Genomic DNA, 25,394 nt, shown 5'->3' with positions numbered 1-25,394 from the left:
TTAAAAGTTTTTAAATAAAAGAAAAGAAGAACAGAAAATCATACAAACAGATTGCGTCATTCTCGGTCGTTTATTTATGAAAAAAAAAATGCAAAAGCCTAAGTACAAAATTATAAAAGGACTTATCACATTCTATAAATAGTTGTTATAAAACCTAGGTGCAAAACGTTTTTTACAAGGAAACGATGATGATGGAGGAGAGCAGGCAAGTCTAACTGCGACCTATCTGATCGATCTGGGCTTGGAGATTGTTCACTACTTCCGTTGGAACGTGCGCTCCCAGAATTTCGAAAAGATTTATCTTTTGATCGCCGGGAATCGATTCGTAGGCCGCCAACTCGATGCCTTCTTGAACCTTTTGTATTGTTGCATCTTTCGGAATAAGATAAGTATTCTGCGCCTGCCTTATAGCTTCGTTACTAAAAATCTGACCGTCCTTTTGTGGAAATGCCATAGCTACTCCCACAATCAACATTGTTGCTAATAACGTAAAACGGATTTCCATCTAAAATAGAAAAAAAAAATTATGAAATTTTATATTTTATTATTTCTAAAGAAACATCGTTCATTGCTGTGAATATTACTATATAATGATACACTATCAAAATTTATTTATTAGATTAAACAAATTATTGAATTAAATGCTAAAAATGAGAAAAAAATATTAAAAACGCGCACTAAAGTAAAGAATGTCTTGTTTTTCTCTTTGGTATAAAAGATTAGAATTCAAGGATGTTTGATCCGATTCTTGCGACGAGGAACGTGCGAAACAGTTAATTAAAGACAGATATTCGTAATGTCAAAATTTGTTTAATTATTAATACCATTGTATATCGCGTAATGTAAATTTGAGCCGTAAAAATCAAAGAATAGTAGTACGAAAATATAATGAATAATGAAACTATTGAATTAAATTATCATACAAAATAAATGGAAAAAAATTAAAAACAATAACATAATTATGGAATATTTTAGCGTCAATTGGAGTGCATCAATCATAACATATTCCAGTGAAATTATTTTATTAAATTAAAATTTTCATAAGTCGTTGTAAATTCATGCTACTCTTCTGTATTATTCCAATGTATTCCTTATTATTATTTCAACAAATAACTCTAATGTTTTATCAGATTTCTAAATTGATTAATTTCCCCAGGAAGATGCGTTCGCGCACACTTTCACTGTCGTTAGCGATAAATCAACGTGAGACAGAACTTTCCGTCTGGCTGATCAGCTTTCTTTACTTTAAAGAAGCAAACCTAATAACTAAATCTTCGAATGAAAAATCTTGAACTTACGTCGACTAAACCACGAGAACAAACGCACTGATGTTATTAACGAGAGTCCGGTGGAAATGTTTGAAACTATATTCAATAAGACTCGAGCAAAAAATATAGCTCCTTGATGTCCATGCAAGTCACAAACGCCGCTAGGTTAGCAGTAAAAGGAGATCGAGACCTGGTAGAGATTGTAAAAACAATCTCGTGAATGGTACTCACGTTGGGAGTGCGTCGTTTCACAATCGGTTGCGTATCGTCGAGCGAAACTAAGCGCGCGATCGGCAGAAGCGGCTTTTATACTCGAAATCCTTACGGACGGTGGTACCACGCCACTACACACTGTGTATTCGGAAGGTCCATCCTCCAATTAGTTAATACTTACTACAGGAAAGAATGAATACGATCATCGTATTACTTCACTTATTAGCGTAGCTTTCGTTGACACCTGACGTAACTTTCCAGATCAAAGATTCGAATTCGTATCTATTAACATCGGTGTTATTACATTATCATAATATTTGCTTATTAATCAACGAGTTTTCGCGGGATTAAAAAACTGCTATGAATGCTATTAATGTAAGATATTTTGTAGGATAAATATTGAGTATATGAAATATAGATATTTCAATACACATATTTTAATAATTTAAATAGATTTCTGACAAACATTATAGTTATGTATAAGCGTGCAATAGCGTACTTTGGATTCAATGAGGCGACTCTTTTAAAGCTTTCCTCTCTACGCTTTTACAAATACCATTGCACGACCCGTCATGAATATTAGTGGCCTGTTAACCAATATGTAGTAAGGAATTGTTGGGTTTACCGGTACACTTGATCGGCGTTTCACTTTTACCATTGTTTCTCTTGGACTATGGGAGGAGACGATGCTCTTCTTCTTATTGTGCAATTTAATATTTTTGCTTGTTATTATATCATTCTTTTTATAAAGTAATATTATAAATAGAAAAGTAATGTATTTATTCATTAGATTATGTTCATTATTTCAATGAAAAAATGAATGGCAAATTTTTCACTTCACGATTTTTTAAAATTTGTTTTTAGATATGATTTCTTTAACATTCTTATGTACTTGTCGTGACAATTCAAACCATCGTGAATATGCAAATCACCTAAATAGAAATTAATTAGAAAAATTTTAATTTGTTAATTTGTAGAATTATCTTATTTTGTAACATAAATTTATTATATATTGGCAAAGTATACATAGACTTATTTATATTATATAGACTTATATTTAAAATATAAGTATGTAATATAAACATAAGCATGGATAGTGTAAATTAAATTACCTATTAATAGTGTAAGTAAATTATTTGACTTCATTCTTTAAACAATTTTTTTAAACAAAATTTTTATAAAGAATAAATAATTATGTCAGATAAATATTGAATGAATGGTATATCGGATTTAAACGGTGTACGCTGGGAATTTTGCTGAAAAAGGATGTTGTAGATCAATCAAGAAATAGATTGTACCAGCAAGACCTACAATAATATACGTATTATTTCTATACGTATCTATTATTATATATTATTAGTTCTATATTAATCGCAAATAAGAAAAAAAGTCTATCATTTATAATAAAATACCTTCAAATAAGGAAAATGGTCTATCGGGTGATCTTATTTGATGTGTTCCATAATCCATACACCACTCTGCAAACTTGCAAGCTCTATAAAGATGTTTTATATCCTGCAAACAAAATCAATACTTTATTCTGATAATATCTTTTAAAATTATGTTATATCTTTATTATAAATTCAATATAACTTTTGTTTGCTGGAAAAGAGTCAAAAATGTGTACGCATTTCCAGCTACACCATGGCATATTCCGTATCCTTTTTTAAGCAATCCTCTTGACCAAATCACTTCTCCACATTGTAAAGCAATTTTTAAATAATTTTCATCTTCATATATCTATGTACACATACATTTAATTATATATTAAAAATTTAATATTACTAAATATTAGGTAATTTAAATAGCAACAACCTTGTAAGCTAAACAGAATAGCATACTCATTCCAGGTGCTCCATGACACCAATGTATCAATTTATCAGTCTGGCTTCCAATAGAGGATGGAAAATTTCCAGAAGGATATCGTATACTCTGAAGAAAGTCTAATGCTGGCTTTATATCTTTCTCTAGTTGAGTTTGTGTTAGGTATTGATGTGCCTATTAACAATTAACAAATTTACAAGTGTAAAGATTACAAAAAATTTCTCAGATAAGTATAAAATTTAATTTGTATCCATATAATACCTGTAACAACATGTAAAGTATTCCAGCCAATCCATGTGCACCACCAATATACTCTGTGTCATGCCAAACATACATTAAGGGTGATTTGTACTTTCTTGAAGCAGAATACAGATTTCCAGATTTAATTATGAGTGCAATGACCTGATATATGATATTTTTTTTAATTATTATGACTGAAATACCAATTACCTTTAAATTTACTTTAAATTTTGTTGCTCTATGATAATACCTGTTTAATAAGATTATTTTCTATAGGAGCAGGAGATATATTTGAATTTAAAAAGAGAAGAGAAAACAGATATCCGGCTCTTCCATAGAGCAACTCGTCAGGCAAATCGCTACTTTCATTCAGAACAACAGATGATAATGATTTCACCCTGAAAGATCATTTACAAATTTTTACATAGAACATTATTAAAAATTTTGTATATTTATAAGCATGAAATGTTATTAAACTACATACTTTGAAATCATATTTTGTGCTACATCAGAATAGCCTTCTGAATGAAAAACAACAGCACTCAGGGCTAATGGACCCACTATGCCAGTCAAAAATGTAATTTCCCTTTTGCCCCTGAATTTATCTACACATATTCTTAATAATTCCATCGCTTTCTGTTCAAAAAAGAAAATGTGTAAGAAATAATTGATCTTTCTAAATCTTTTTAAAAATCTTTCTAGATCTTTATAAAAAGATCTTTTAAAACCATAAGAATTCATACATCAACGTAAGCTGGTTCATTGAAGCACTTTCCATATTGGTAAAACATATATGCAATCCCTGCTGATCCAGTGTACATAGAGTAATCATCATTGTAAGTCCAATGGTTTTTCTTTTCTTCCAATCTATTCAGTAATCTCTTTGTATATACGTGTACCGTTGCTTTGTAATTTTCACTTATCTAATGAATATCAATCTCTTTAAGTTTATACATATATATACTTATAAAAGATTTATAATAAAATTATTGAATAATTTATAAATAATTACATCATTAGTAGCTGCATTCACAATATTTGATGTAGAGTTAGGATACTCTTCGAATGGATTATCATAATGTCGATTATCCATTTTGACACAAATTAAGTGCTTCAATCGATTAATTATGTTATTGTATCTTATGTCAAATGATCTTTCCTTTTTTATTTTATGTGCGTTGCCTATCTGAGAAAAATTGTATAATCTAGTATTTTACTAATCAACAGTTGTAATATATTGAATTAATTATGTCAATATAGAATTTTTCACATCTAAACAAGCAACGTTTATTAAGTGTCACATTATAATAGATATACTCGGCAAAGGGGTTAACAAATATATCTTCTGTTACTCTAAACAAGAGTAATAATTCTTAAATAGAGATTATTATGTTTATTACACGAAAAATGCTAAATAAATATTTTCTACAAATGCTACATTCTAATAATCACAATGGAGAAAGATGTTTTGAAAACGTACTGAAAAAGCAAGTATTTGACGCATCATTTCAAATATATATATATAATTTGTCAACAAACCTGCTTCTCAAATAGTATTAAAGAATTATGTACATAGAACAAAACATTATTTGTAATACACACATATAGGATTGAAGTTTAGCATTATATTTCCATCACCGCGTCTATATTCATATGTAACTACTATATCGTAACACAATAATCGAGATATATCGAAACATGAAATTTTAATTTTCTACTTTTGTGTCGTTTTCAACCTTATTGGCCGAGCATAGAATCCCTTGGCGAAGTAAACTATAGATGGCAATATCCAATCATAGACGAGGTATATGAGGCATATACTTCGTCTGCGACGATACTATACGGTGATGTGTTTCAGTATTTGTGAATTATTATTTACAAAAAATCTAATTAATAGGATTAATTTGTGACCATTTTATGATTGTGTCGTTTCAATTAGAATACTTAAGATTCATATACAAATTCTATTCGATTGATCGTTCGAATAATATTCAATTTCCAGTAAATTACTTTTAAAATACTCGTTCGAATAATATTCAATTTCCAGTAAATTACTTTCGAAACGTATTGAAATTGATAATTGAAAACGTCAGTTTTGACAATTGAAAACGATAACTGAAAATATTATGCGCATAGAATACAAATTAATGTGAAACGCGCGAAAATGTAAGTTTATGTATTATTTTGTAATCTCAGCGTGAAATACTTCGATGAATTGGATGCAAATACGAAATAAGTTGAGTGGAATGTAGAAAGAAAGCTTGGGGTCTAATTTGGAAAACATTTATAAAAATAATTTTCACTTTAATCAATAACATTATAATAAAAAAGATAAGAATAAAGAATTACTATTTTTATAGTATAACATATACTATATACTTTATATATTAATAAAATTATTTTATGTTATACTTATAAAACTAACTAATATAATATAGAATTATTACATTTATGGTATATACTATATTTTTAGTATATATAGTATACGTAATATATTATATTATATATATAATATATAGTATTTAGAATATATATTATAGTATATTATAATATATTAATACAGTATAAAATTATACCAGAAAAAAATTTAATAAAATTTATACCAGACAAAAATTTAAACATATTCGAAGCGTTTCTACATTGAATCGATAACGTGATTTACGACGTAGAAATGACCTCCGAAATACGAGATACGTGAAAACATTGCCTTCTTTTAAATTAATGTGTTATCACATAATAGGCCAACCACATTGTGTCTAGTACTGCACAATCATACGATTCAAACAAGTCCTTGAAACTCCACTCTTTTTATCTCTTTATAAACAAATTTCCTTGATTTATCAAAATAAGACCAAATAAGTATAAAATAAAGTAAATCATAGTTTTCAAACTTTAACAGTACTTTCTTTTCTCTCTCATTGCTTTTCTAATTCTTAATTTTTTAGATCCTACATAACTCCTCCGTCTATCACCGTCCACTTCCGGTTTCACATTCTATCTCAGTGAAAAAGATCTTCAACTGCATCTAAAATATACCATTACTCTATGAAACGTAGAGAAGAAAGGTAAGAAAACGTTTTACTTGGGCAAAGATATATATCGTATATTCAGATATTTCTACAAAGTCATCCGACGTATCGTCGAAGCGCGTTATTCCGATTTCCTTCCATGATATTAATCATCCAAACGATGATGGACCTTGGCGATATTCGATAAACGAATTTCATTATCCCGATCAATATGGAGTGTTGAAGAAATCCGGTGGTGACGTTTTCCTTGCCTATTGTTCTGATCGCGCTCTGTACGTATTTTTCAGGTGTGGGGACCATCCATCCTGACCGCGGTGACTCCGTCGTGTGATTTGTCACTGTGCCTGGTAATAAGCACTGAACGATCACACCGTGTTTCCCGTATTCTATCTGCAAGTCTCTACTGAATTTCACGACGTACGCCTTCGTCGCGGCGAACACTGTTAACAAAGGGCTCGGCAACACAGCAACCATTGAGGCTACGTTCACTATTACTCCCTTTCCTCTGACGACCATTTGAGGTAACAGGATACGACACATATTCGTTACAACGACTACGTTACAATGAACGATACTCATATAAATCTTTTCATTATGAGGCAGATCCAGAAAGTATTCCGGATGCGGGTACGACATGCCGAGATTATTTATCAACACGCCAATCTCTAGGCCAAACATCTCTTTCTCAATCACGTTGTACGTCTCAAGACCCTCCGACAGATCCAGCTTAATCACCTTTGTCTTCACGTTGTACATCGCCTCGATATTGCTCGCGATGGCCTTTAAATTCTCCGTGTCGGGGCTGATCAGGATCACGTTCAACCCGATCCTCGCTAGTGCCTCCGCGTATGCTCTTCCGATCCCGTGAGAACATCCTGTGACCACCGCCCACTTACCCATCGAACATAAATCGACCACGGACACGGAGAAGAAATTCTTGTATACTCGATATATTACATCACGGGAGAATCTATAACCCCAATATACGATCGCTGCGTAACCTATTTTCTCGACCAACATAATTTACGGTTGCATGACACGGTTCCCGATTTAGTTTCTGATTAATGTCACGGGGCGGCTGATGAACTAATCGGCTTCATTGATCGTTTCGCGTAATTCGCCACTGTTTTCAGGTGGGAAACGGGAGGGAAAGGAGTTCTTTGTGCAACGCTCAATGCAGGCGGAGCGGTGACATATTGCGAGAGCCTGAAACAGTCGAAACGAAATTGGCGGAATTTGAAAAAAGGCAGACAGCTTTCCGACAGATTTCCCGCGTTTTATTTTTGTTCCTCAGACGGGATTAACTTGCTGTAACCAAGCTCGAAGATTGCTGATTTGTCCAGCTATCGCTGATGTGCTGGTCCCACCTGTTACGTTGTACTGTTCAACGCTGTTGCAGATATTCCAAAGTTGCATCACGTCTTCTTCGAACGTCTCGCTGAGAAAATATGCACAGGGTGAGAAATTGAATGCTTCAACCAGTGAAATTTTTTTTTTTTTTACCTTACAGTTTGTAACTGTTCAAGAGTCAATTCGCAAAGAGATACTCCTAATGATTCTGACAGAGCAACGACCTTTCCAATCGAGTGATGAGCTTCTCTAAATGGAATCTAGTAAGAACTGATCATGTAAAAGGGGAACATTTGAGCATTTGTTTTTTTTACACTTTGAATACTGACCCCTTTCCGTACGAGATAATATGCTATATCCGTTGCCAACATATCAGATGATAGAGCCTCCGCACACTTCCTGTTATTCACCTTAAGCGTTTCTAACGCTCCCGTGATAACAACAAACATACAATTTAAAACATCGACCGAGGAGAACAAAGCTTCTTTATCTTCCTGAAGATCCTTGTTGTAGGTGGACGGAATTCCTTTCAAAGTAGCCATGAAACCCATGCACTAGAATATGAAACCCCACGAATGTACAATCGAACAATTTGACCACTGAAATTGATGGAATTACATACTTTCCCGAGGAGAGTGCCAGTTTTTCCTCGAATCAACTCCATGCAATCAGGATTACGTTTCTGAGGCATCAAACTACTGCCCGTTGAAAATCGATCGGCTAATCTCACGAAATCGAATTCCTTGCTGCTATAAATGATCAGATCCTCGCAAAGACGGCTCAGATGGATCGCCGTTAATGAGGACCAAAAGAGAAACTCGGCTCGAAAAGAAGAAGGAGAAATATATAAATAAGAATAACACAGTACAGAATGTAAGTTGAGAAAAAATTGTTCTGACATCTTCCATAAATTTGCTTCTTTTACATTTGCATGTTGTTTATTTCGTGTCAGTAAATATAAAAATAAAGAAAAGTGTTCACAACTTACCAACAAAATCTCTGTCACCCACAGCGTACATGCTATTTTCTGTTATTTCAGAAAAATTCAGTTCGCTGGCCAAGGAACGTCGATCAATTTGGAAAGGATTCCCCGCTATGGCGCCACTGCCTAGAGGCAATACATTTACTCTTCTTCGTAGCTCTTGCAATCTCTCCACATCCGTTTTCGCGTACCACGCGTAACTATCATCAACAAAGATATGTCTCTGCTCATTTTTTATACTTTTACATTAAATAATCTAAATTTAATTTTAAATTTCAAGCTAAGAACATGTAGTGGCTGTATAAAATATTGGTATGTACCTCTATTTCTCAATATATTTATTCATAATATTTTTCATTAGGTTCATTTGATTTTTGTAGCATGATTTCTAATGATAGGAAAGTATCATTAAATGATAGTATATATGGATTTAATTAATTAATTAATTAGAATCTTTACAACCACTACATTCATATCGATTTATTTTCATTTATACCTAAGCAACCATTGACTCCATTTTACTGGCTGGGCACGTTGTAAGTGCGTGTATCCAGGAATAATAATTTCGATGTCATTCTCGGCTCGATCGACGAGAACCTGCAAGTGGACACATACTCGTCTTGAAAATTCAAATTATAATTTCTCTTTTTAACGATGTAATGTAAAATTATTTATGCCTGAACAAGTTTCGTTATTTTCTTCAAAATAACGTCTATGGATCTCCGAAGCCATAATTTCATGTCCGTTATCGTTTGATCGTTTCGACTCCTGCCAGTATGTAATTTCTTTGCGACATGTCCAATTAATTCCTGTCAATTTATCATAAAATTAGTATCTTATTTTACAATTAACATTTCATTAGAAAACGTGTTACAATTCAATTCCATTTCTATGAATATTCATGATAAATGGAAGACACGAGTAAGAATGAGTATTGCATGTAACCACTTCCGTTTGATAAAAATAAGCGTTGCAATTAATCATGCATGTACCGAAAGTCGACGCTCGTTAGCAGCGTGGATGTCCTCGTCTTCAACATGTATGGTGAATTGACCCTTTTCCCATTCAGCTTTCACCTGCAACCAAATATTTGTTTACTGCTTTTTTCCTGACAAAATCAATATGTTTTTCGTTCGTTTTTTATTTTTTTTTTTTTTTTTTACAGTGAACTTTCTTTCATACCTGTTCAAGACCACTCACTATGACTTGCAGTTCTTCGTGTGAGAGAAGATTGGCTGATCTTATTGCTTTTGCATATGCTATACTACCCTAAGGATAATTTATACAACGTTAAAGAATATTGACAATAAATGTGCTACCGGTTCTTTGTTTTATAGAATTATCAGAAATAGTATTTAAATAGTATTTTACGAAAATTCTCATTAATTCAAATTTTTACATCTCTGATGTTATCAATGTTTTGATAAAACAGGTAAAACATATGTAACAGGGATATTTTCTCTTAATTGTATCCTTGGTATAAAAAATATTTTATTAAAAAATAAAGTTGATTAATTTAATATTTATTAGTTAAGTTTATTATTTAACATACAATAAACAATTCTGTTTTTTTTCAGACACAGACCTCTATATCCTCTGCATACATTCGTTTATCAATACCAATTGATGCATTGAAATCATGAAATCTTGAATCGATGTTGTCTACGAAACGTCCTCCCCATAGTTTTTCGCAACCCTGTTCGCATAAATACAGCTAATCAGCCGTCAGTTGTAAATTTCTTCATTTCTTATATACTGATGCAAGAGATACTATCGTTATAATCAGTAAAGTCAAGATTTACTTAATCTTCGTTCTAATCATTTATCTACATATCAAAAAAACACGAGACTTACCTGCATAGTGGCTTATCTAAACAATTACAACCTTCTCCTTGTACAAACTGTTATCTTCGCAAGAACGTGAAACGCAGCTCAGAAATATTTGTGACGGAGTGTCGACAAATTTATCGGCTATACTTGAGAGAAAGGTCACAGTATCATTTTTAGATAATGTACATCAAAATAAATTACACAATATGAATGTAATTGAACAAATACAAGTAATAGGGAAGGAATAATATATTTCTGTCATTACTAATGGGAACAATATTTGTCCCTGTTCGGTAATTGTAGTTATTATTATTGTTAAACATTAATTACTATTGTTAATAACAATATTTGGCCTCTTTTTTTTTATTTAATCTATTTCCTATTACATAGTACTAATTTTCATACTAACAGATTGTTTCCTTTTATTATTTCAGAGCGTGCCGTCACATTTGATGGCTCATCATTTATCAAAATTGGGACACAATCAGTTATCTGGATCGTTTGCAGTCAGTCAAACGATCAAACAATGCAATTACACATCGATATTTCATGCTGATCATGTACATCAGTGAAATAAACTTGCTGCAACCATCTCCCTAGATTTAATGGTATAGTTTTTGTAATTGTACTTTTTTTCCGAATATAGATTAACCTGTCAAGCAAGAATTAACAGAGAAACAATAACAATATTGTTCACGATCATTGTTACCGATTTCTTGCTATTTTTTATCTTAGAAAAAGATAAGCCGGTGATACTGCAGCTAACACAATTACGATGTCTAGATTGATACATGCATCGAATGTAACATTGTTGAACTAAAACATTTCCCTTCTGGCAAGCGTCACATGTGGTTTCATCAAAACCACTGTTGAGCTTCACTTTTGGTATATAACAAGACGATAATAGTTATCGTTATTTCACTTCCAACGATGCCTCTGATAAAGTGGAACTCTTCAACATAGAACCCGGCAATATTTTGAATTCGCCAAATTCTTTCAAGTAAGTGCGCAACTCTCCAAGTTATTCTCTATTTCTCGACATTGGTCAATCAATAATTTTAATTAATTCTGTTAAAACTGTACTAAGAGAAAGGGAAGAGAATCGTATAAGAAGACGCTTGTGTTATGAATATCTTTATTGTTATCCTTCACGAGAATCCGTTTAAACGAAGCGTTCCTCATTTCGGCCATCGATGATTTAAGCGATCAGAATGCGGAAGAAACGTTTAGTGTTGAGGTGAGGTGATATGTCTTGTTGACGACTATTTGAATCGCAGAACAATAGAATTTTAGTTCTGGTTGTCACGCGTATTTACATTTCTCTTGATAAAGTTTCCACATCGTACTTAGTTTAGTTTAATAATGGGACAACACATTTCAATAATAAATAACATTAAGATTGGAAGGAAGTATATAAATATGTAATTTATACTATTCTCAGATCGATCTCCCATCAAACTTAAGGAGTAAATGTTATTTGTTCATCGACGTGCCATCTCGGACAAAAGATTCGGAGTAACAAAGGCGCCGCTTGTTTGGACAAAGGAAGAAGAAAAATTTAAAATTAGTGCAAAAGGGGAGTCATGGATGAGAGCGAGAAAGAAAACAAATCGGACGCGGTGGAAGAAATAGTGGTGAAAGATATTGTTTCTGTTGATACAACGGACAAAAAGTCTCAAGCGTACAAGCAATCCAATAGTTATGCTGCGAAGAAGACCGTGGCCCAAGGTATGATGGATGTTGCCCTAATTACCGCCAACGCGAACCAGTTAAGATACCTAATTGAATATCAACGAGAGAGCTCCACGTTTTATCTGATTCTGAGCTTAATCATTATCAGTCTTTTTCTTCAGGTAAAACTATAATGCTCAACGAAGAATATTATTTCCCGGATACATTTGATGGAAAAAAAAAAATACTAATTTTAGGTGGCCGTAGGCATCAGTTTGATTTTCAAAGGTCGATTTGACATAAAAGGACAATCGAAATCGATACAAGCACGAAAAATCAATAACTACGTGGTAATCGGGGTATTTCTAATAACTATCATCAATGTATTTATTGCCGCGTTCAGTATATCTGTTCCTAGCCCTCCTACGCTACCGTGAATAAAAAAATGGTAATTGACAATGATACGTGTCAATAAATCTCTTATAGTTTTATATTATCAATCTTTGTATAAAAGAAATAGCTCTCTTTCTTTTCTATTTTCTTATATGAATAGCTTTCTTATATGAATAGAAATAGTCAAATATGTATTTGAGATCAATGTATCAAATGAATTAATTTATAAAATTATCATTGTTGGAGATTAATCTTCTTCTGCACACGAGTGTTCTGCTTTATTTTAATATATATTTTCTATATAATTATGTTGTGTAATCCAATTGAAAAGTAAACAATCGCACGAATATTTGATATTTCTCTAAAAGAAAAAATTAAATGTTGACGTGATCAACAATTGTCTATTTTGATAGATAAGTTCTATAGATTGTGTTAACGTTAAAAGTGTCTAGCTATCAGATGATACGATGTGCAAGTTTTTAGAAAATTTTCTAACAGCCTTTCTAACAGCTTCGAAATATTATTATAAGTTACTTACTTATGTATTTCGATGAAGTTACTAACAAACAAGTTACACTCTTCGTCTACTCTTTCTTTTGAGTCTATTGATGTATTTATGTTTTAAACATTCATCAATAAAGTCAGTAGTTTTAATTACACAAACGGCATGATACACTTTTTTTTTTTAGGAATTACGTATACGAAGAAGCTACTTTTTTCTAAGATTTTGAAAATTAGTCTTTTATTATTTTAATGCAATTAATTCGGATATAATTGTATAATCTTAGTCCCATGTCGTATTCCTTATAAAATATTCGCGTTTACAGAAAATTTTTATTTGATACTTTTTTAGAAATTTTGATATGTTTTCTTATATATTCGAATATAATCATAAAAGTCAAATTTTACAAGCAAATTAATTAACAATAGATAATTATTGTTACAAGTTCAACCAAAAAATTTAAATGTTTCCTTCCGGTCTTCTAGTCGTAAATTTCACACGCACTATGTTTTATTTATATCATCATATTCATAGCAAAAATATTTAGTTAGACCGATATACGTATCTGATCTACTTAATCTAATTTCCAATATATATAAAAGCTGACTGTTAAATAAATAATATAAACATTATTTTAACGTATATTCAACGTTCTTTTTAAAATTATGTACACATAACAGATTTAAGATTTCTCCTACTTCTATGAATCCTATTATCTGTGTAGATGTTAATTTTTCTGTTTTCTTTCATAATAAGAAAGAAATAATCGGTTTGTGTTAGTTTATAAAATTTGCGCTATAAATTATACACGAATCTGTTGTTTTTAAATAATATGAAAAGTAATATCGTAGAAGGAAATTGCATGTTAAAGTAAATTAATATTTGTTGTATATGTATGTTTTTTTTTTTTTATAGTTTTTGATATTTGGTAGTCATAATACAAACCGAAAACGATTTGTAACATGTACTATGCTATATGTACATTCAATAGAAGAACAATTTACTTCTTAAAATTGGACAAAAATTACATGTCCATTAATAGCTCTTTCTCTCTTCTCTTCTCTTTTTAAATGCAACAATATTTCTATATAATGCGTTCAAAGTAAAATTTCATTGTAACAAGTCTTTCGTTAACATTATTCGCTACTTTCTCTTTATTCTAGTTAACAAACATAGTATAGCTTTCTTCCTCTTGATTATGCTCTTGTCTCAGTATTTTTATACTTCAAGCAAAAATCCTGCAACTATGATCTTTTTAGTCAATCCGAAGAAAAAGTTCGGGGCGTCGAAACGCATTTACGTATACAATAATATTGCATAGAATATAATAAAATACAATAACTAATAATTAACATATTCTCTTTTTTTTCTCATTTCTGTGTGACTAGGATTTCTCCATAGTGGCGTAAAACTTTTATCTTGTGCTTCATACATTTCCATAGACAATTTCTCTAGGTTTTCGCCTCATTCCCACAGGCTTGACACCTATATCACACACGTGAAAATATACAATTCTTACTACATCGTAATTGTAACCTTACGTTAATTGTAACCTTACGTTTACATACTTTAGTAGGATACATCTAAGAGTCGTTTGATGCGCTGCGTTTTTTAATTGAACGAATTAATTATATTATATTAATTAATTATATTGTCCAGCGATGCAAGAATGACCGTGCTTCATCATGGAAGTTCATTTAATTTGCTATTCTATAAAACACCACTCTTATGACTCTCTCTCTCTCTTAGAAGGACGACAAATATTAAAACTAATATAATAAGTTAAAGAATTAAAAAAAAAAAAAAGGAAATAAGAAGTTAATATAATAAAATATTAAAAATTATCAACTCGTAATTTACCGAGTTACTTAAAGACTTCAGAAACTATTTTAAGATATTATAATTTACATCAGTTCAGGGCACCTGTTTTAGTTTCGTAACCGACTAGATACAAGGCCGTTATTTAAATATATCTCAAACGAGTTTCCAAGTCTGTAAACGAAACAGTAAATGAGAAAGAAGATCCTTTCTTTAACAAATATTCAGTATACTAATAGATTTAAATGTAACTTATATATTTTTACAAGAGTCGATTCCTGATTTTTTTGAAACATATAGGCCGACCTTAACATCTTTTATGATTAATTTTATGATAGATAATTCTTAAAAATCGATCTGTACAGTAATACACATAGATACATTAATTATACGTTCTCTTTTTCTTTGAGATGTTAGGTCAAGTTTCTGTAAATTAATACAATTTCAATGTATCTTTTGTATACAGTTCAGTATCGAAATTATGCAATCTCATAGAGTATTAAGCTGGAAAAATTGTAACATTTTTAATACTTTTATTTTTTTTTTTCTTTTTGGTCTACTTAAATTGATAAACTTACTCCAATTAATTTGAAAATCTATTTTACGTTTACAATGTTATGCCAATGTACATGTGCATCTTGGACTATCTGTTGCTAACTTAAAATTATATATTTTGAGTCACACGAATTGGGCAGAATAAACTAGGGCAAATTTTACAATCATCATGCAAGAAGTGTGCTAACTTTTAAAGTAATATGAACTTACATAGAATTTGTGATATTATTAACTGTATAGATAATTACGCTAATTCTTACGTAATTATATTCATCATTATATTTCTTATGATATTTATTGAAACAGCATGAATAGGTAATATGTATAATTGTTTCCATGGTATTCATTATATTTGACAAATATTAATTTTCAATTACACAAATATTAGTTAGCAAAAAATCGACATTTTATACCTGTTGTGCTATATAATATTTATACTTTTTTTTTCTTTTTCAGACCAGATAATTGTATGTTACAATTTATGTGAAATTATAAATAGGACCTTCACTCTGCCCTTACCTGCCCTATCCATGTAATTGTGCCTTACTTTCTGATAACACATTTACACGATTTCCATTTTCGGAACATTTACATGTGATTTTCATTCTTCTTTGGATATCAAATTCAAGATTGTTATATTATACATTTACAGTAGCTAATCTGTTTACATGTTTATTGATAGCAGATTTATCACAGTGATATATTGTTTTATTCCTCAAGTTATATAATTCATCTGAAATAATATTACTTTTATTAACAAGATGCTATTGAGATTATACTTAATATATCACTAAATTCTATCTGACCTGAATTAATCATCCCATTCATCATCATCACTAGTTTCACTAGTTGAATCCTCACTTTCACTATGGATTGCACTTGATCGTTCAGCGAGTGCTCTTGACAAAGCATTAGCCAATCCTCCTTGAAATGCTGGTTTACTTTTAACTTCATTTGAAACGGGCCTCAACTCAATTCCTTGACGAATTTGTTCTAACAAAGCATTCCTTGAATCCCCAGGAGGAGGATTTTGTTTTATTTCAGATTTATCAATTTTCTATAACAGAAAGATAACACATAATCATCAAAATAAGTTATACAATTTAAATTTCATTATTGTAAATTGTTAATTTTAATACTAACTCGAAGTGTAGTGCCATTTCTTATAGATTCCATGAGTGTCGATCTCAGATCAGCGATATCTTCGTTATTATTGTCATTACTAGTATTATTATTATTGGTGGCACTTGTATTGACAGTTTCATCATCAATGCTTGGTAATGGTGGAGGAGGTGGAACAGGTGCGGTTAAACTACTTCTGGTATGTGGAACTGGAGTTGGAACTGGTGGAGGTGGTGGTGGAGGAGGAGGTGGAGGTGGAGGCGGTGGCAGTGATGGCGCAGAAGTTAAAGAAGGTGGTGGCGGTCGAGATGGCAATGTCCTATGAATGGGTGGTGCATTAGCTGGTGCACTTGGTGGTGTTGAAGGTGCATTAATTCGGTTCGGAGGTAGTGGTGGAGCACTTCGTGTTTGATGCTGCAAAAATATATTAAAATTGTTCATTTCGTATAGTCATGTAATATTACAAAAAAAAATAAATAAACGAACAGCTATTGTTCTTGCTGGAACTGGAGGTGGATATTCCTGTCTTTGAGGCGCTATCGGTGCTTGTTGCTGCTGTTGTTGTTGTAGTAGTAGTAGTTGTTGTTGTTGCTGTTGTTGCTGTTGTTGCTGCTGCTGCTGCTGCTGTTGTAGTTGTTGTAGTTGTTGTACATTAGATTTTGGGATAGACGAAGATATGTCTTCTCTAATGGCATTCATACCACCATTTTTTTCAATAAAATCGTAAATAAAATTACGTGTGTCTTGATTTCTAAATTGATGTTCCGATACACCAACTTTATCGAGAAAAAGTTTTAAATGTGGATCAACTTTTTCTAATTCCAATTCTTTGCTACTGTTATTCCATGCCCAATGCGTAACGTGTCTAAAAATATTAAAATAAATATAAAAAATGTTTATAGAATATAACCAAAGCCATAAATAAAGAAAATGTTCATAAATTCGTAAGTTCTTCTCACATAAAATTTGATGGAGGGCCAATATCATCTTTAGTTAATCTTTTCTTAGTTTTCTCTCGTTTCTTCTTTTTACTTGTGTACATAGAACTACTAGAAGCACTCCTATTCACACCAACTGTAGTTGGCGTTCCATTCAATAAATTGGAAGTTGATCCTGTACTAAATGCAACGGGTGATGTATTGCTCTGATTTCTCCATGGCAATGTTGCACCATGCTGAGTTTCTCCTTCTATCTTAGACCGTCTTTGTTGTCTTCTTTGACGTTTAGCATTCAGCTTACCAAGAAGAATATTTCTGAAAATAAATAACAATCATTTTCAGAATTAAATTTAGAAGAATTCAATTTTTCAGAATTAAATTTAGAAGAAAATATATCATGATTCTTCAATTCATTTAACATTTTTATTCCACATTCTAATAGAATAAAAATGTTGATTCTTTTATTCTCACAGCTTACCTTAACGTTACGGCATCTGTTTCACTCGCAAAATTAAAAGCAGCCATACAGTCTTCTGCTTCAAATGTATGGAAGTAAGACAATGGTGCTTTATAATCCATTGCATTATATACTTCATGTTCCCACAACATTGCTTTCCTTTGTAAGCAATATAAGCGAAGGAAAAAGCTACGTCTAGGGTTATCCCTTATCAATGTTATAATACCTGTAGTTTTCTTTATCCATTCCTTGTGTAAAGGTGGTTCAGTCAAATATAATTGAATAACTCCAGCTGCTAAACACTGTAAGATATATAAAAATGATTCATTTCTTGCAATAACATTAATTATTTATTGAAAAACAATATTAATTAATGATAATACAAAATAATCGCAAGCAATGCAAGAAGATATAAAAATTAAGTAAAAAAAAAATATATATATATATATAGAAATACATCGTAGAAAATTTTTGCATAATGATGAACGTTTTGATGCATCATTTGACTCATTCATGACCAATGCTTCATTTTAAACACTGCAAATTTATTCTTACAACGACCTTGAGTAAAAATTATACAGTAATATTACTGTTTTCACATAAAATAATCGTCGAGACGTTTAACAACATTAAAAATTTTTTTCTGCACTGTTAAATATGTCAATAACGAAACATAACTTATAATACAGATTTCATTAATGTAATATAAATGAAAGACTCTGATATTTAGCTACGGTATTAATTACGACCGGATTATTTGAAAATAACGACAGAACATGTTTATCTATATCTGTCGATCGAAAGATAAAATTTAGGTCAAAATCGTTATATTACAATGACAGTCACGACGTTTCGTGAACAAAAATCTCAGTTGAAATAGCTCTTGCCTGGCATCGATTCCCTATTAACTGGAAGACCTGCTCGTTTTCCTCCACCTTTAAAAGCGTGGAACCTCTGTGTTTGTCAGAGTTCATAGTGCCAGACTTCATTTTTAACAAGGTTAGGATCCTCGTACTATCGCACTATATTTCCTGTTGCGTTGTCCCTTCTCGATCGACGGATCCTCTCTCATAAGCGTATTCCACTCCTCGACATTTCTCGCAGACCGAGCGGACACGTTGACGCAAAAATTCGCGGAACTACGGCTGATCAATCATCCTTTGCGAAGCCTATTCCCGATACTATACCCACACAGGAAACTCCGCCAGTGATGACATTTTTATCTATCCGGTTCAATGTTCCACGTTTCCTCATTCGATATATATTCTTGCTCTCAAATCAGATTGGATCTCGTAAATCGCCGCTGGCCACTGCATTTATCGTTATGCGTTTCTCGTGAATTATAAACTTTCAACGAGATCAGTTAGCTTCTTAATCGTACGTGACAATGAAAAAGTTTACGAAAAATCGTACGTGGGGAGGCGTACTTTTGACACGTTCGATATTTCTCACTTTATCTTACAAATGAATTATTATATCAAATAAACGGAGCAAATGTACATAGTATACAGTTACAACATTCTATTTCGTACAGGATGCAAATTTAAAACACTCCTTACTTATATTTTTTATATTGTGTTAATTTTACTTACGCTTTTTACATATTTTTCATTTTTTACTTATTGTATATATATATATATACAATATATATATATTGTCGTTCTCATATATCTACACACATATTGCATTTGCATTGTGTGTATACTTAATTTATTAATTTTTTTCCTTTTTATCATTTCAAGAATGTTACATTAACACGCATATTGGAACTAACAAAATATATAACGTAAGTTAGAGCAGTACGCATATGTATTTTTGTTTTACCATTTGCTACAACAAGTAAACGCAAATGTAAATATTGCCAGAACGTTCACTATTTGTATATGATGGTGACCTTAAAATCACAAAGAAAACGAAATTTCAAACAACGTGCCACGATTAAAAATTGTTTTATGTCTTTAAATTTATGCACCCTTGTATACGTTTTCGTTGGAAATTTAAATTTTTAGCGGGTTTTATTACCCTTCGTTGTCGCTATAATCACACAAACTGCAAATGGCCACGGGTGCAATTCATGTAGTACCAGAAATGCGATATCAAGCGGGATCTTGTTTTGTATGCGAAATAACATCGTCAATGACGATGAGGAGACAGTGATCGTTACGCGTATAATCTCTTCGGAAATAAAGCTATCCGCGATTTTCTTTAAGGTCGCGCAGTTGAGTTTTCCGCGGGAAAACAATGTCCGGATATCGAAGAGTGAATTACTACGAACTGTGCAGATTGTGTACCAGCAGCGAAGGAACCAAAATGAACATTTTCCGGGAGGAAGGTCGCAGGTTGCAGCTACAAACGAAAATTCAGACGTACTTGCCTATACAGGTGAGGCTTCGTATCTCCCTTTGTAGTCGAGACAAGATTTTGGTAAATTTCAGTTAATCAGACAATCTCTTATTGATGTCTCTATACGGTCGTTGTAACTTGTTTGCTGTTTGATAATTTTTAATTTAATTGAATCATCGTGCTAATAAACGGTATGCGTAATTGGTACTTAATTTGAACTTTAAGGTTTTGGAAGAGGATTCTTTGCCAAAAATTGTTTGCCACGAATGCGTAAAGAAATTAGAGAATTTCATTGAATTTAGAGAGACAGTCGTGAGTGCAGAGGGTATGCTAGAATCTTATTTCACTTCGTTGCGATTCTCTGAGGATTTTCTGAAGGAAGGTAAGGTTTACGTGAAAAGCACGGAAAAGGACAGACCTGCAACACCTGAGAATGAAGTATTGAAAGGAATTGAGAAGGTGACACCAGCACAAGGAAATCAAATAGTCAACAATGACCAACAAATACAACATCAACAGCCTGTTGTTGTTAGTAATATAAATGCTTCGAATATTCAAATTATTAGTGGAGTTCAAGCAAGAGTTCAACAATACAAATGTGCCATGCAGGTTAGTTAATAAAGAAAATATCAAGTTATTTTCATATGATGCCAATACTGATTGATACTAATATCTGTTTTAGATGCAACCAGGGGGTATGGCGGCTGCTGTTGTAGAGGCAACAGCAGAAACTCATTATAGTTATCAGCAACAAACTTCACAGCAAGTATCTCCTCAACAATCAAATGAAGCACAAAATCAAATTAATGATCAACAAACTACAACCTCGCAAATTCAAGTGCAAAATCAAATTCAGAATCATGGACAAATAAATCAACAGATACAGTCACAAAGACAAATCTCGCAGCAAATTTCTCAATCACAAAATCAAACACAAGTTAATCAACAACAACAAAATCAGTCACAAATTACACAACAGATTCAACAGTTACAAAGACAACAAAGAGAGTTTGAAAAACAACATAGACAGCTTCAACAAATTGAGAAACAGGTGCAAATTGCTACACAAGAGTTCCCTATTAAACAGGAGTCTCAAAGTCAAGTAGTACATCAAAATAATAATATCATTTTGAAGGCAGACTCTGAGTCTAAGCAAAACCAACAAATCATTCAGAAAGTACAATCTGAAACTCAGAAAGATGAAAGTGGAACACAAAATATACAAGGTTATACTGTACAAGCTACACCGGAGGTATTTTTAAATTTGGGATTTAAAGAAACTCCTCTGGTCACACAAACTGTACGAGATGAGTCAAAGGAGTTTAAGGACTATGCAAAGTCAGAAGATACAATATCTCGCAACTCGATTGGACAGATTTCCGAATTTCTAAGAATCAAATCAGGGCCTGAACCAACATCTTTAATTACTGTGAATCCTCAAGTTATTTCGCAAACTCATAGGAATGCCACCTGTAAAGAATGTGGCAAAATTTTCAATACCATAAATCAATTGAACACTCATAGTTGCTCAGTTCAGAGCCTTTTAAGTGAAACTTCTGATAATGGTAGTAATAAAGAAGATCCTTTACAAAATAATAGCAATTCATTTAGTTGTGATGTTTGTGGTAAGCCATTCAAACGAAAAGAACATCTTTATCAACATAGAAAACTACATACTGGTGAACGTCCTTATGTGTGCACCACATGTTCAAAGGCATTTAGTCGAAAAGAACATTTAGTTAGGCACTCTGTATCTCACACAGGTGAAAAAATGCACGAGTGTGAAATGTGCGGTAAAAGCTTTTCTAGAAAAGACAATCTTCACAAACATCGTAAAACACATGGTGTATCGGGTCCGTATATCTGTGAAACATGTGGAAAGTCATTCGTGGTAAAGCATTACTATCTAATGCATTTAACAACTCATGCTTCGACTATTGGGGATGGTGTAAATTGCCAAGATCCTTTACCATATAAATGTGATATTTGTCACAAAGCATTTTCTGTAAAACAATATCTTACAACTCACAAACTTAGGCATAGATCAAAGAATAATAATAATTCTTCTCAGAATACTGCAAATGGTCATCAGCAGCAGCAGCAACAACAGCAGCAGCAACAACAACAGCAACAACAACAACAACAAACACAACAATCCAACACGACAAGTAACATAAATATGGTGACAAGTAATGTTACTAATTCTGGGAGTTTAAATAATAACAATGGACAGTCTAATAATGGATCAACGGTTGAAATGCAAAGTGTTATTGAAAGAAATGAACAACCAAATGGTTCATTTAATAATCAGTATCATAATAATATACAAGAGTTTCAATGAGATAAGGGGAAGCGTGTCTATTATGTTCTTTTGCCAAACGGTAACAATCACAAGATTGTTGTTATGTGAGCAAGAGAAATTTTGACGCGCTAAAATATTTTCTTAAACTATACCTGCTGTTACTCGAGAAGGAAATTTTTTATACTTTGATAAGGCAAGAAGACGGATTTAAATATGTACTATTATTTTAAACAGATTAAATGAACTTATCATTTATATTAATCACTAATCAATCAGTCAGAAAGTAGAATCTTCAGTGGCTTATGAGCTTAACTTGAAGTATATTGTACATATATTTTGCCAGTAAAGTATTACATGTATGAAATGCATGCTATGTTTTGTATGAATGCACACTGATATTTAATGTTCAAAGAAATCGTGTGCTATAAAATTTAAGTGTGCGTAGATAGTCATGAGGTTGTTCCAATACCTGATTAGAGACATATTTCCAAATATATTAGCTTAAAATGAAAATATCAAATAAATGTCTAATCAGAATATTAAGTATGAATCATTATTTTTTATTTTAGTTAGTTATATTAATAAAATTAGTAATATTAATTATATATCTATTCTAATAAAATTAGAATAGATATATAACGTTTTTGATAAATTTTCATCAATGTATTTGATGAATATTTACATTCTTTTGTTATAAACAATCAAATCAATTCTATAAAAATATTAATTTTGTATTTTACTTTATGTAATATTTTTTGTAGTTAATTTTGCGTTTGTTTTTATAAACAGTGATTGCAACAATCTATGACCATTTTGCAAAGTATTATATCATTACAACATGATATATAATATACAAAGGAATATATGATTTGTATGTAAACTTAGAATGCAAAACAAAATCTAAGACCAAAGAAATTTATATTATATATAAATTGGATAAATAATAGAAAGATAAATGTAAGGTAAAATCAGGAATGATCTACCTGATTAGCTCCATTATAATTAAGATTTTGATTGAATGTACATACAATATATACCACTATAGTACGTACAACGACTTGGAGTCGTTTTCTAACAAATGAGAGCGTGCCATACAGTAAACTTTCGAAATAAGTATATTGGAAATTATAATTGTCTAAATTTCTTGCTAAATCTCAGCATATATTGACCAAAAAATCAAGAATAATGAAGAGAATTTATATTTCTTAAGCCACATTGTAGCTATTACATCTGTTTACAATTAGCATATGTTATTACTTAATTTGTTCCTTTTTTTTTTAAAGATCAAGAAAGATCAAAAACAGGGGGCAACTATATCTTCAAATGAAAGATTTAATCTTAATTAATTAAAATAAATTTAATTAATTAAAAATTAATCTTCATGCTTATTAAATTTTTGTATTTTTGTACAATAACAATAAGTTACCAGAAATCTATAATTTGCTCCAAATTATTGTTTACAGTAATATTTAATTTATGTGCACTGTTGTCATTCCGTTTGATATAACAAATATTAGTGAAGGATTACATCGCACAATTTTGTACTACATTTTTTACAGAACATACTGATGCATATTATTTATTGAAAATAAATAAAATCCACATTTAAGTGCGAACACAGAATTCATTATTAAATGTAACAGTAACGAAAATTCTGTTGTTGCATAATAAACATCTTAAGATACAAATGAACTTTCTACAGTACAAAAGATTTATTTTAATTACTGGTCAGACTTTATTTTATTATAAAGTCTTGTATATACATATATATCAAAACGGAAGTAATGAGTTTAAGACTGTGTTTCTATATCGGATAGAGTTAGATGTACATTTGAAATATATAGATTTATAGTAATAACATTGTTGTATATAACATGGTCCAGTGAGTAAGACGAAAAACTGTTAGTGCACTGTTCCTAAAGAAAACGGTATTCTTCGCAAAGCAGAAGATACCTCTTATTCATACTGAAGTATTGTAAAGTAAATATTAATTCCAAAGAGAAAAAGAAGGAAAAAAATACAGTGCTTTTATTAATTACATACTTTGTGCCTAATTATTAAAATTATGAAAAATTATTTGTTTTGGAGGTCTGTTGATATTTTTTGATTTTAAGTAGCCCCCTGATATGTGCAACATTGGAACAAAATGACGTTACTTGTTCAGATATGATTATTTTTGAAATTTATACTGTTAATTTTTATATTTTACATTGTATATATTTTCAAACTAATATTTAAATATAATATATTTAAAGAAAAAAGCAGTATATGATTTATTCCATTTAATCTTCCTACGCATAGATAGCTCAAATTTATTTATCAAGTGAATCCAAATAAAATTTTATGATTTTTATTACTATTTACAGAGATATTTACAATATCTTGTAATTTAACAAATTGAAATGTCCCATATACAGCGCAATATTTTAAATTATATATATTAATACACTAATGTATAAACTATATTTAAATTGTTTGAAAACAATGGAAAAAGAAAGCATTGTTTAAAAATGAAAGTAATTATTGAAACAATTAATTTCATTATATAAAGAAATAA

At 31.3% G+C, this 25,394-nt stretch overlaps 7 protein-coding genes and 1 long non-coding RNA gene across 25 annotated transcripts; 3 read left to right on the top strand and 5 right to left on the bottom strand.

Annotated features, from left to right (window-relative positions):
- Nucleotides 1-51: 51 nt before the first annotated feature.
- On the bottom strand, nt 52-1,681 carry LOC122537774. 2 transcript variants are annotated; one of them, XM_043671321.1, is made up of 2 exons: nt 1,500-1,681; nt 52-505 (listed from the first exon to the last, which is right to left on the bottom strand). In XM_043671321.1, exon 2 carries the CDS (start codon nt 503-505, stop codon nt 212-214), a length of 294 nt encoding a protein of 97 aa, XP_043527256.1. In that variant the 5' UTR covers nt 1,500-1,681; the 3' UTR covers nt 52-211. The 2 variants fall into 2 exon arrangements, with proteins under 2 accessions (XP_043527256.1, XP_043527265.1); XM_043671330.1 differs by lacking the exon at nt 1,500-1,681 and adding an exon at nt 1,299-1,493.
- A 943-nt stretch (nt 1,682-2,624) lies between these two features.
- On the bottom strand, nt 2,625-5,309 carry LOC122538187 (lanC-like protein 2). Of its 4 annotated transcripts, none has more exons than XM_043672053.1 (10): nt 5,081-5,309; nt 4,558-4,727; nt 4,289-4,468; nt 4,030-4,181; nt 3,796-3,943; nt 3,567-3,707; nt 3,297-3,479; nt 3,075-3,221; nt 2,894-2,996; nt 2,625-2,788 (listed from the first exon to the last, which is right to left on the bottom strand). In XM_043672053.1, the coding sequence occupies exons 2-10, from the start codon at nt 4,636-4,638 to the stop codon at nt 2,712-2,714; spliced, it is 1,212 nt and encodes a 403-aa protein (XP_043527988.1). In that variant the 5' UTR covers nt 4,639-4,727; nt 5,081-5,309; the 3' UTR covers nt 2,625-2,711. The 4 variants fall into 4 exon arrangements, with proteins under 4 accessions (XP_043527988.1, XP_043527978.1, XP_043527997.1 ...); XM_043672043.1 differs by having other exon boundaries at nt 4,558-4,731; nt 5,085-5,309; XM_043672062.1 differs by having other exon boundaries at nt 5,085-5,309.
- Nucleotides 5,310-5,361: 52 nt separating this feature from the next.
- Nucleotides 5,362-6,953, top strand: LOC122538227. 2 transcript variants are annotated; one of them, XR_006308809.1, is made up of 3 exons: nt 5,362-5,389; nt 6,491-6,610; nt 6,862-6,953. It is a non-coding gene; the product is annotated as an uncharacterized LOC122538227 (long non-coding RNA). The 2 variants fall into 2 exon arrangements; XR_006308808.1 differs by lacking the exon at nt 5,362-5,389 and adding an exon at nt 6,165-6,416.
- LOC122538204 (very-long-chain 3-oxoacyl-CoA reductase-like) lies at nt 6,568-7,815 on the bottom strand. Its single transcript, XM_043672084.1, has 2 exons — nt 7,679-7,815; nt 6,568-7,644 (listed from the first exon to the last, which is right to left on the bottom strand). Exon 2 carries the CDS (start codon nt 7,592-7,594, stop codon nt 6,671-6,673), a length of 924 nt encoding a protein of 307 aa, XP_043528019.1. The 5' UTR covers nt 7,595-7,644; nt 7,679-7,815; the 3' UTR covers nt 6,568-6,670.
- Nucleotides 7,816-7,834: 19 nt separating this feature from the next.
- LOC122538137 (argininosuccinate lyase) lies at nt 7,835-10,888 on the bottom strand. 8 transcript variants are annotated; one of them, XM_043671959.1, is made up of 11 exons: nt 10,761-10,888; nt 10,492-10,602; nt 10,107-10,175; nt 9,899-9,982; nt 9,584-9,715; nt 9,403-9,503; nt 8,913-9,106; nt 8,547-8,746; nt 8,254-8,478; nt 8,078-8,184; nt 7,835-8,012 (listed from the first exon to the last, which is right to left on the bottom strand). In XM_043671959.1, the coding sequence occupies exons 1-11, from the start codon at nt 10,764-10,766 to the stop codon at nt 7,865-7,867; spliced, it is 1,377 nt and encodes a 458-aa protein (XP_043527894.1). In that variant the 5' UTR covers nt 10,767-10,888; the 3' UTR covers nt 7,835-7,864. The 8 variants fall into 8 exon arrangements, 7 of the variants coding, with proteins under 7 accessions (XP_043527894.1, XP_043527887.1, XP_043527920.1 ...); XM_043671952.1 differs by having other exon boundaries at nt 10,089-10,175; nt 10,761-10,887; XM_043671985.1 differs by having other exon boundaries at nt 8,083-8,184; nt 10,089-10,175; nt 10,761-10,887.
- Nucleotides 10,889-10,940: 52 nt separating this feature from the next.
- LOC122538218 (ninjurin-A-like) lies at nt 10,941-12,866 on the top strand. 2 transcript variants are annotated; one of them, XM_043672108.1, is made up of 6 exons: nt 10,941-11,029; nt 11,171-11,344; nt 11,472-11,736; nt 11,824-11,973; nt 12,178-12,589; nt 12,665-12,866. In XM_043672108.1, the coding sequence occupies exons 5-6, from the start codon at nt 12,320-12,322 to the stop codon at nt 12,842-12,844; spliced, it is 450 nt and encodes a 149-aa protein (XP_043528043.1). In that variant the 5' UTR covers nt 10,941-11,029; nt 11,171-11,344; nt 11,472-11,736; nt 11,824-11,973; nt 12,178-12,319; the 3' UTR covers nt 12,845-12,866. The 2 variants fall into 2 exon arrangements, with proteins under 2 accessions (XP_043528043.1, XP_043528051.1); XM_043672116.1 differs by lacking the exon at nt 11,824-11,973.
- On the top strand, nt 12,444-23,420 carry LOC122538111 (zinc finger protein 300-like). 2 transcript variants are annotated; one of them, XM_043671896.1, is made up of 4 exons: nt 12,444-12,464; nt 20,403-20,574; nt 20,761-21,144; nt 21,218-23,420. In XM_043671896.1, exons 2-4 carry the CDS (start codon nt 20,434-20,436, stop codon nt 22,874-22,876), a joined length of 2,184 nt encoding a protein of 727 aa, XP_043527831.1. In that variant the 5' UTR covers nt 12,444-12,464; nt 20,403-20,433; the 3' UTR covers nt 22,877-23,420. The 2 variants fall into 2 exon arrangements, with proteins under 2 accessions (XP_043527831.1, XP_043527823.1); XM_043671888.1 differs by lacking the exon at nt 12,444-12,464 and adding an exon at nt 19,956-19,978.
- On the bottom strand, nt 14,184-19,515 carry LOC122538120 (neural Wiskott-Aldrich syndrome protein-like). 4 transcript variants are annotated; one of them, XR_006308791.1, is made up of 8 exons: nt 19,080-19,515; nt 18,214-18,494; nt 17,757-18,050; nt 17,284-17,662; nt 16,819-17,211; nt 16,482-16,732; nt 14,871-16,408; nt 14,184-14,787 (listed from the first exon to the last, which is right to left on the bottom strand). XR_006308791.1 is itself a non-coding variant. In XM_043671926.1 (8 exons), the coding sequence occupies exons 1-7, from the start codon at nt 19,179-19,181 to the stop codon at nt 16,487-16,489; spliced, it is 1,641 nt and encodes a 546-aa protein (XP_043527861.1). In that variant the 5' UTR covers nt 19,182-19,514; the 3' UTR covers nt 14,184-16,408; nt 16,482-16,486. The 4 variants fall into 4 exon arrangements, 2 of the variants coding, with proteins under 2 accessions (XP_043527861.1, XP_043527846.1); XR_006308792.1 differs by having other exon boundaries at nt 16,178-16,408; XM_043671926.1 differs by having other exon boundaries at nt 14,184-16,408; nt 17,284-17,368; nt 17,423-17,662; nt 19,080-19,514.
- Nucleotides 23,421-25,394: the final 1,974 nt, after the last annotated feature.

Source organism: Frieseomelitta varia, unplaced genomic scaffold, assembly GCF_011392965.1.
Source record: "Frieseomelitta varia isolate USP_RPSP 00005682 unplaced genomic scaffold, Fvar_1.2 scaffold_163, whole genome shotgun sequence".
NCBI lineage: Eukaryota > Metazoa > Arthropoda > Insecta > Hymenoptera > Apidae > Frieseomelitta > Frieseomelitta varia.
The sequence above is the reverse complement of the archived record's forward strand: the minus strand, read 5'-3'. Positions and strand labels throughout refer to the sequence as shown.

Bases quoted from the DNA above. Each gene is read 5' to 3' on its own strand.
- LOC122537774 (XM_043671321.1), bottom strand. From the start codon at position 505: ATGGAAATCCGTTTTACGTTATTAGCAACAATGTTGATTGTGGGAGTA.
- LOC122538187 (XM_043672053.1), bottom strand. From the start codon at position 4,638: ATGGATAATCGACATTATGATAATCCATTCGAAGAGTATCCTAACTCT. The intron at 3,480-3,566 runs GTATTATATGGA...AATTGTTAATAG, and splicing joins TACTTTACATGTTGTTACAG to GCACATCAATACCTAACACA. The intron at 2,997-3,074 runs GTTATATTGAAT...TTTTGTTTGCAG, and splicing joins CTCTTTTCCAGCAAACAAAA to GATATAAAACATCTTTATAG.
- LOC122538204 (XM_043672084.1), bottom strand. From the start codon at position 7,594: ATGTTGGTCGAGAAAATAGGTTACGCAGCGATCGTATATTGGGGTTAT.
- LOC122538137 (XM_043671952.1), bottom strand. The intron at 9,983-10,088 runs GTATGAAAGAAA...ATTTGGTTGCAG, and splicing joins TAGTGAGTGGTCTTGAACAG to GTGAAAGCTGAATGGGAAAA. The intron at 9,716-9,898 runs GTACATGCATGA...ATAAATTGACAG, and splicing joins CTAACGAGCGTCGACTTTCG to GAATTAATTGGACATGTCGC.
- LOC122538218 (XM_043672116.1), top strand. From the start codon at position 12,320: ATGGATGAGAGCGAGAAAGAAAACAAATCGGACGCGGTGGAAGAAATA. The intron at 12,590-12,664 runs GTAAAACTATAA...TACTAATTTTAG, and splicing joins TTATCAGTCTTTTTCTTCAG to GTGGCCGTAGGCATCAGTTT.
- LOC122538120 (XM_043671911.1), bottom strand. From the start codon at position 19,181: ATGAAGTCTGGCACTATGAACTCTGACAAACACAGAGGTTCCACGCTT. The intron at 18,051-18,213 runs GTAAGCTGTGAG...ATTTATTTTCAG, and splicing joins ACAGATGCCGTAACGTTAAG to AAATATTCTTCTTGGTAAGC. The intron at 17,663-17,756 runs GTGAGAAGAACT...TAATATTTTTAG, and splicing joins GGCCCTCCATCAAATTTTAT to ACACGTTACGCATTGGGCAT.
- LOC122538111 (XM_043671896.1), top strand. From the start codon at position 20,434: ATGTCCGGATATCGAAGAGTGAATTACTACGAACTGTGCAGATTGTGT. The intron at 20,575-20,760 runs GTGAGGCTTCGT...TTGAACTTTAAG, and splicing joins AGACGTACTTGCCTATACAG to GTTTTGGAAGAGGATTCTTT. The intron at 21,145-21,217 runs GTTAGTTAATAA...TATCTGTTTTAG, and splicing joins AATACAAATGTGCCATGCAG to ATGCAACCAGGGGGTATGGC.